The sequence below is a fragment of the Centruroides sculpturatus genome, unplaced genomic scaffold, assembly GCF_000671375.1.
Source record: "Centruroides sculpturatus isolate CEXI.00-Female unplaced genomic scaffold, Cexi_2.0 scaffold412, whole genome shotgun sequence".
Lineage (NCBI taxonomy): Eukaryota > Metazoa > Arthropoda > Arachnida > Scorpiones > Buthidae > Centruroides > Centruroides sculpturatus.
In genome coordinates, this window is record NW_019384903.1 from 390,727 (window position 1) to 400,494 (window position 9,768).

Consider the following 9,768-nt stretch of genomic DNA (forward strand, 5'->3'; position numbering starts at 1 on the left):
CTCAAAGAACATAGATACGCCATAAGAAAAGCATCTAATTCAACGATATTGTCACAAATGGCGCAAGCGCAAGGCTCTGAGGTTAAATGGGATGAGGCAACAATCATCAAGCCTCTGTCTTCCCCAACTCTAGCAATGACGGCGGAGAAAATTGAAATATACAGAAGTAGGATAGGGGAAGGCTGTTTAAATGCGAGAGATGCGGAGAGCCTACCATCGGCATGGAAATATTTGGTTAAGAAATATACTAGAAACTTCGACCAGAATTAATCCATTGAAGATTTATGTTATTTCTGTTTTAATTAATTAATTTATTTATTTGTTTATTTATTCTTCCGTTATTTTTTACTTGTAAAATTTTTTGATTTAAATATTTTTATGTTCTATTTATGGAACATTTGCGTTCCATTTTTTCGACCTGAAGATGGCCTATTAACTAGGCTGAAAACGTTTGTTTTTGCAAATTATATTTATTTCTCGGCAAAAAATGGTGTTTTCTTTATTATTATTTAGTTGCTGAGCGCTTTTGGTATTGTTCCCCATAGTTTACTGAAACTTTAAATGTGCTCATCTTATGGTATCTATCCTGTGAATTTAGTAATGTATTTAAAGTTCCTTCAAGACCAAATGTGCATTTACCTTTTGATTTGTTCACCAAATGTACCATATTTACTTGCATATAAAACATCCTCGCATATAGGACGAGGTGTGACTGTAAAAATCAAAATATAGAAAATTAGATTTATTAATATAATTCTAATTTTATATCGTTTAATTACAAGTAATATATAAAATGCATGTAAATACACACATTGTCCTGAAAAAAGTACTGGCATTTTAACTTCAAGGAAAAATCTTGTAAAATCAACAACATAATTTTTTCACGTAAAGCTGGACAATCGGGAACCTGTTTGGCCAATTCTTAACAGTCGAATCCACTCTCCGTCGATTACACTTATGAGTTTCTCCAAATTCTAATTTCCGAATAATCATCCGTTTTCACGTGAGAATGGATAGAACTTTATCCAGCTCCCGTGTGATTTTGGAATTCAATTCAAAAGATTTGCTTTTCCTATTGCTATTCATCTTTACTCCTGACAATATACAAGAATGATTCAAATGACCCTGATAAAAAACTTGTTTTTAAATACAAGAGGGTAAGCATTCGGTAAAAAATGTGAATACACAGTTCACACAAATTATTGCAAAAATGCAAAAAAATCTTTCGTTCATGCATATAGGATGACCCTAAGTTTTTGAAGCAGTGAAAAATGAATAAAAACCTCATCTTATATGTGAGTAAATATGGTAATTTTACTTTATTGTTTACCTTGAAATTTTATTGTTAATATTGGGAATTTATTTATACCTGTCTCATACAGTTTATTATGTAACAACTGTATAACAACTGAAGAGGGACAATATGAGTCTGAAATGCATTTTGTTAAAAGTACCCAAAAAGAATAAAAAGAGTTATAACATACAGAAGTTCTGATGAGTTTGGGAAAAACAGCACTATAAGGTTGTTGAAATAATAATCTGATTATTGTTTTCATATAACTTACCCATGTATTTACTAAAAGAAAAGCAAAGAAATAATATGATTATGCATCTGGTAATAAATTTGGCAATTTCTCTTGCCAAAGATGTTTATTATTTTTCAATTTACAATTTTGTATGGAACTGGAGTTTTGAAAATTATTGGAGAATGGTAACAAATATGCTGGAAGAATTGTAGTATTTTTTGCATCACCTGCCTTTGTTGTTAAGTTAATTGGTGACTTAGTGCACTGCATCTGATGTCCTCAGCCATTTTAATTCAAGTAAAATGAAGATTCAATGTTAAAGTAATGCAAGTTTTGAACAGAAAAATTTATAACATATTAAGGTTAATCTTTAATGTAGGGCCTTTTTGCTGATTATAGAAAATAAATTTAAGAAGACTCATAACATAAAGAAAAGGGAAATACTTACAAATGAGCTTTCTCTAATTCCTTTTGTTTCTGAAGATTAATTTCATTATATTTTAAGACTCGACTTTCTGGAACCCATTCATCCCAACTAAGAAGGAAGAAGAAAAAAATTGTTATTAGAGAAAAGTATCAAAACTAAAATTTATTTTACATTTTAATTATTTACTTTTTATTCCATCCACTGTAGTGGATGAAGTATTTCACTTGTTTTTCTTTCACTTGAGCTTTTATACACTGAAATGAGAACAGAACAGAATAAAATAATGTGATAAATGGAAAGATAATTCTACTTAATACAATAAAGAAATTGTAGGTGTGTTGAAAATGCTCTTCTTGGAATAAAAAAGCCTCTTATAAGACTGAAATACTTTCAGGCTCTTCTCATCATGAGTTGAACTCTTCTTCAAAGGCTTTTGGACTAAACAAGGATTAGGAGAAAAATTTGAGCAATTTTAGTATATACAATCTACATCAGGAGTCATCAATAAGTCCTGATAATAGATTTGTATACAGCCTGATCATGTTTGAGTTTTCTAAGATTTTATATTCCAAGAAAAGTAATTCAAATCAAATTTAAAGAGCTTTTTTTAACAAGCATGTTGTAAAAACAAACTTACTTTTGCTTCATATAGTAGAGGTCCATGAAAACAGAGGACTTTTTCGCCTAGTAAAAACAACATATTTATCAATATTTAGGTATAGAAATACTTAGAAAGTTGTTTGAAATAACATCTAAATTTGTTATTATGTACACCAGACTATGCTGTGTAACATGAAAAAGAAGTAAAAGTGATCATTTATTTAGTACAATATGCAAATGTACTCTGTCCTCAAGTTATTATATTGGAGTATTTTATTTTAAAAAATTCTAATGTTTCCATTATTATTAATCACCTTCAGGATAATTAAATTGTAAACAAGAAATTTAAAAAAATAAATTCAACGAATTATCAAAAAGTCATTAAAAATCTAATCTAAAACTAAAATTTACACCATCAAAACAAGACTTGCATGACAAGTACACTGTTATGAAAATTTGGTTATTTAAAGTCAAACTAAAATATTACGTTGATGCTTAAGCTTGTGCTGCATCATTTTTCCTCAGTGTAATTGCTGATGTCAAAGTATGTCATTTTGAAGCATCTCACCAATGCCAACAATAATCAGCATGTTGTCATCTTGTGTCAACTTTGTTAATATTACTGTGTTTGAGACTAACAGCAATCCTTTTCCTTCATTATCATAGGCCATTGCCTGTGACAATTGGGACAGGGATTGCTGAAATATGGTGCCTATATGTCAATGTGAAGATACAAAATGAGTGGATGACCCCATGGAAATGGGCAAAATCTATATCCTAATCCTTCATCTACACAAGACCATGTTGTATGGTGAGATATAGAGGGCAAATTGCTCCTGAGAAATCAAACAGTCGTTGATGCATAGCATTGGGATTAACTCTATTGGTAGATGCCATTTGCTGTGCTACTGCTTCACAATAATGCAAAATGACTTGTTTCTCACTCTATTTCAAGATAAAAAATATGTCATTTGCTACTGTCATTTAAAATATATATGTGTCCTAAAAGATCTTAAGCTTTCTGCCTGTACATAATTCTCATTTAGACTCTAACAATTAAGAGCTAGCCTACATTATTTCCATACTCTACTTAAGAAGGTTTGTCATCAGTTTGAATTCTGCTAACCTTTGTGTAATTTATCTATTTGCAACTCCTTTATTAGCAATTTGTTCATTGTTCTTAACTGTGATTGCTTTACTCAGAAGACCCTTGCATCACAAAAAGATAAAGCAAACCTAAGATATTTGTAATCAGAACTGAACACATCTTCCTTTTTGTCATTTTCTTTTGGAGATTATGGTAGAGTAAAAGAGGCATTTTGGCACAAATGCCATTTGAACATCTAAACTCCCTCCATTTCAAGTCACTTTCATATTGTTTGAATTATCTACAGTTAAATCAAGTTCAACTTCTTTGTGTGAAACGTAGTCAGCAAGCAATTTCTAAGAGGAATGTTTTTAGTCTTTCAAATAAAAATGACAAAGTGAAGAAAACAACAGATTAATATGTCATCAACTCTGACAATAATGTTATAAAATTATGGTAAACTGAATAAATTTTATGTTTAAATTACATTATTTACAATTGGTCTGGTGCCTATTTTTATATCAAATGTCATAAAATTACTTTATTTCTAGCTTAAAATTAAACTGGAATAAATCTTGCATGATCTGTTTATTTAATTTGAGAAAAATAATATTTTAAGTATAAATTATTATATTGACAGTTTAAATAGTAATCAATTTATTTATATGATTTAGTAAGAAATCTATTGTAATATGTTTATATTAATACACATTTTATTAAAAACATTAACAAAAATATTATGAACATATATAAAAATAATGCTTTTGATTTTAATTCATTTTTTTAATTTGTTAAGGTATTTAATATATGTAGAAACTAAATGAGGATCATAAATATAACAGAAACACACCTTCTTTGTATCCAGCAAATGAATTTAATAAATTAAAAATACTTTTGACTGCCATTTATAGGTTTATCAAGTATCGCGAAATCTGATATGTATATAGAAACATAACCAAACGATCGCCTAAATAATCAGGCTATAACTTTGCTAATTTAATGATTAATGCTAAGTAATTTGCTACTAGAATAGATGTTAGGTGCCATTTCTTAACTAAATTAATAATTATAATTTTGTTAATTTATTATATAATTTAGAACCACCTGGAAGAAAAAAACTGACCTGGGGCTTGAACCCAGGACCTCATCTTGCTGTGTGGTGCACTTGCATGGTGCACTTGCCAGCTGCACCACCCAGAACACGAGCAAGCCAATGCTCCCAGACGTATTTAAATTTTAGATATAACCTTTACTAAGTAAATATCAAACTCAACATTTTTAAATACTTAATGAAACATCAAACACCTTATATCACTGAGAAATGTTTATTTAATGAAACACCAATGTTTTCTGCCTCATAGAATAGGCCATCTTCAGGTGTAATTGAATTTGAATGTATTTTAAAATTGTAATGATGGAATGTCCGAACATTATACAAGGGATGATCAAAAACTAAGGTTACAAAGCCTGCAGTGAAAAGTATACATTTTATTTCATACAACCAATACAGCCAACTGATAGTACATACATTAGATTATTTTTCAACATAGTCTCCATATTGGTTTAGGCACTTGTCACTTTGTGTGATGAGTTTGAAAATTCTCTCCTGGTAAAAATCCTGTTCTTGCATGTTCATCCAAGTTGTTGCGAAGTGTTTCACTTCCTCATCTGAAGCGAATTGTCGTCCTGCTAGGTTCTCCTTCAAGTGAGGAAACAGGTGAAAGTCACTTGGAGCAAGGTCCAGGCTGTAAGAAGTGTGGTTGATAATGTCCCAGCGAAACTGCTTGAACCGTGTGGTGGTCTTCTGGGCTGTATGAGGTTGTGCTTCCGAATGACATTCCCAATTCTACTGTCATATGCTGTAATGTGATCCTCCTGTTGTCCTGAATCAGCTCCCCCACATGAGCTGTTTTCACATCTGTTGATGCCGTGCTGGGTTGGCCACTGCAATCCTCGTTGGTGATGTTTTCTCTACCAGCTGCAAACTTCGACACCATTCTGTGACATGCTGATGGGACTTTACAGTCTCTCCGTAAATCTTTACCAGCTGCTGGAGAATTTCAGCTGGTTACATGTTTCGACCACAGAAATTGACTAACCAAGCAGATTACTTCCTGAGACCAATTTTCCAAAGAAGTTGCCATTTGTGTTTACCTACAACTAGTGCTGTAGATCGTGGGTGGCTGAAACTCTGCACAGTTGCCAACTGCATGTATTGGAATTACCGCACACTTCTCATTTCTCTATAACAAACAAAACTCCAGGAATATCGGCCTTATAACCTTAGTTTTTGATTAACCCTCATACATTCAAATTTAGAACAAAAATAATAGATAAATTAACAAATAAATAACAAAATAAAACATACTAAATACACTGAAGCAACAACGATATAAATAATATAATAAAATAAGTAAAATAAAATAAAAATTAAATAAATACATAAAAAAGTGCATCAAACTATAAGGGCAGGTACGAACTAAGAATTTTTATCTTTTAATTTTTCTTTTATGTAGAAATTCCATGCAGAAGCTAATCCATCCACATCCTTGGCATTAATATAACCATCCTTTAATTTACTTTTATAGATTTCAATTTTTTCTTCATGCAAAGCTAATGATGGGGAACACACATGGTCTTGAGGATAGTTGCTTCACCTTCACTCCATTTAACTACTGAGTCCTCTGCTTGTGCCATACTTGACAAAACTGTGTTGCAATGCCGTTTATTAATGTCATACTTGTGTTCCTTAAGTCTAGTCGCTAAATTCCTTCTTCTGACCCCAATATAGTCCTTCTTAATCCTAATTGCTGATTTTCAAATGGAATTCTATATATGCCTGCCTTTTCTTCTTTCTTAAGCATGTCTATCATTTCTGAGAATACTATACAAATTAGGTGCTCTTTTATAAAATATTTTGGAGTGTTTTTTGTCCGAAGTTGGCGATTTTAAGCTGATTTGTTTGGGTTCTTAATTTTTTACCCCCTTCATATCTTTTAATTAGTCCTTCTATTGTACTCTTTTTATATCCCAATTTGAAGCTATTTCTTTGACTGTATTAATCTCTTTCATCCTGTCTAGTACATTAGAGCAATATAAATACACTCTTCTAATGAGTGCACAAAAAGCAAACAATTTTTATCCATATGGGTCATTTGAGTTAACCAGAATGTAAAGTGGACTATGTGTTGGTTCCAATCGATTGTGTAACAACGAGTATTTACATACCCGTTGTTATACAATCGGAATGAATTAATGAGAAAGTGGTCAAAAATTGACAAACAGAGTATACACAGGTTTAAAGAAAAGATATATCAAAAGAATGACATGGATCTTGACTAAACAAGTATCAAAAGAAAAGAAAAAGAACATAAACCCATCTCCTGTTGTTTTATGGGACCAAGTAGAAATACCAACTGAAATTAAGGAAATTCTCCAAAAAGGCTCTAACTTCATTCCGGAAGACGAAAACATATGAAAAACTTCAATGGCAGAACTGGAGAGAAGAATCTCAGAATTCAATGATTTAGAAAGAGATTTTTTTCAGATGGAAGACTGTTCTTAAAGATCACACCAGCAGAACAAAAAATAATGAAATGAACAGAAATTGGACGACAATGATTTGATCCTAACATGAGCTGACAAAAGTAAGCACTCAGTTATCATGAAAAGAAAAAACTACAACAAATTGTTAGAAGAATACATTAAAAGAACGGAATGTGAGCAGGACAATGAAAAAATTGTTACAAATGTAGACAGAAGGGTAAAAAAACTTAATAGAACACCATTAAGCTCCATATTAACTTTCCTTAAAGGATCTCATAACCCAAAGCCAGAATGCCAAGATTACTTGCATTTGCAAAAATACATAAGGCAAAGAGGTCAGACTTATGGTTGAGAGAGGCAGAGGACCCACATACATTCTGGAAAAACATTTACATAGATTCATTAGATTCGTTTCAGAACAACTAGGCAGCAATGTTCTCATCGCACAAAACCCAACGAATGTAGTAAAAGAATTACAAGAATAAAGTCTATTTGATAAAGAAGTTGGGTCAGTTATGGATTTTGAAAACCTCTATCCATCCATAAAAATAGAATCCTGTTATGAAGCTTTAATGGAATTTATGCTCCACATAAAATTGGAAGTTGGTGCATTTACGAATGATATGATGGAATTAGCCAAATTGGTATGTTATGAGTCCTTCTTCAGTTTCGATAAGCAAGCGTACAGAAAAAAAAAAGGGATACCTATGGAAAGTTTGTTGTAAGGATTATTATGTGAACTAGTTCTACACAACTTGGATAAACACATTATTAATGGGTTCAGAATGGATATTGTATTTTACAAAAGATACGTGGACAATGTATGCATTATTTGGAAAAATGACAAAAGAATACATGAGTTCATACAAGTAATCAACAACAACAATGATGGATTAAAACTTAAACTAGAACAAAAAAGTCATGAATGGATACATTTTCTGGATATAGACATCCAATTGAAAGGAGATTGCATAATAATGGGTATTTACATAAAACCAACACATAGTCCACATTACATTCCAGCTAACTCAAATGACCTGTACAGATACAAATTGTCCACTTTTCGTGCACTCATTAGAAGAGTGTATTCGTATTGCTCTAATGTACTAGACAGGATGAAAAAGATTAATAAAGTCAAAGAAATAGCTTCAAATTTGGGATATAAAAAGAATACAATAGCAGGACTAATTAAAAGATATGAAGGAAGCAAAAATTTATCAAATCAGTTTAAAATCGGCAAGTTCACTCATAATAAAAACATCAAGGACGTCATGAAACAAATATCGGACAAAAAACACTCCAAAATAGTTTACAAAAGAGTTCCTAATTTGTATAGTATTCTCAGAAATGATAAAGACATGCTTAAGAAAGAAGATGCAGATGGATTAGCTTCTGCATGGAAATTCTACAAAAAAAAAAAAANAAAATATATGCGAATTTTGAATTCACCCTACTTTAAACCCTTGTCCTCCCGCGACATCTATGAGAATGCCCCGGGAAATCGGACTCCAGCTGTGTTCAAGGTCATCCAGATGTGTAAACAATGACTCATCAAATTTCGCAGAAAGGCGAGACAAAGGAAAAGAAAGTTTGAAGCTTTTTCTTCAAAATTAACGCATTTCTTTCGTTTTTTTCAGTTTTAAGCATTTTTTATGTTTAATTAAATTAATATCAAAAATTGCTGGGAACTTAAGGGGTTAATATTATTTATTTGTTCGAGTGTTACGACAATATTCTAATATTTGGGATACTAAAAATGTGGTTTATACATTTCAATGCAGTTGTGAGCCAAATAACATATATATAAGAGAAACTGGTAGAGAATTAAGAACAAGATTAAAAGAGCACATCACAGCCATTAAAAATAATAATTATACCTCAGCAGTAGCCCACCACTGAATAGTCGAGGTTGTGAAATCCAAAAAATTACATTAAAAATAATTGAAAAGGAATGTAATACATTCAAAAGGAAAATTCTTGACATTTTGAAATAAGAAAATTAAATTCAGAAATAAAAATTAATAATAATGATGATATGCAGTTACATCTCTCTTGGTTTCAACTTCCCCATAGTTTAATAATAAAGAAAACACCTTTTTTTGCCGAGAAATAAATATAATTTGCAAAAACAAACGTTTTCAGCCTAGTTAATAGGCCATCTTCAGGTCGAAAAAATGGAACGCAAATGTTCCATAAATAGAACATAAAAATATTTAAATCAAAAAATTTTACAAGTAAAAATAACGGAAGAATATATAAACAAATTAATTAATTAATTAATTAAAACAGAAATAACATAAATCTTCAGTGGATTAATTCTGGTCGAAGTTTCTAGTATATTTCTTTACCAAATATTTCCATGCCGATGGTAGGCTCTCCGCATCTCTCGCATTTAAACAGCCTTCCCCTATCCTACTTCTGTATATTTCAATTTTCTCCGCCGTCATTGCTAGAGTTGGGGAAGACAGAGGCTTGATGATTGTTGCCTCATCCCATTTAACCTCAGAGCCTTGCGCTTGCGCCATTTGTGACAATATCGTTGAATTAGATGCTTTTCTTATGGCGTATCTATGTTCTTTGAG

The 9,768-nt window shown here is 31.4% G+C and overlaps 1 protein-coding gene across 2 annotated transcripts in view; it reads right to left on the minus strand.

Annotated features, from left to right (window-relative positions):
• The window catches only part of LOC111631533 (mortality factor 4-like protein 1), a 74,096-nt gene that overhangs the window by 37,998 nt on the left and 26,330 nt on the right, over positions 1-9,768 (minus strand). For both annotated transcript variants that reach the window (XM_023375789.1, XM_023375791.1), the window contains exons 2-4: positions 2,591-2,637; positions 2,140-2,207; positions 1,975-2,061 (exon numbers count right to left, since the gene is read on the minus strand). In XM_023375789.1, the coding sequence (XP_023231557.1) occupies positions 1,975-2,061; positions 2,140-2,207; positions 2,591-2,637 (202 nt within the window). The remainder of the gene's footprint in view (positions 1-1,974; positions 2,062-2,139; positions 2,208-2,590; positions 2,638-9,768) is intronic.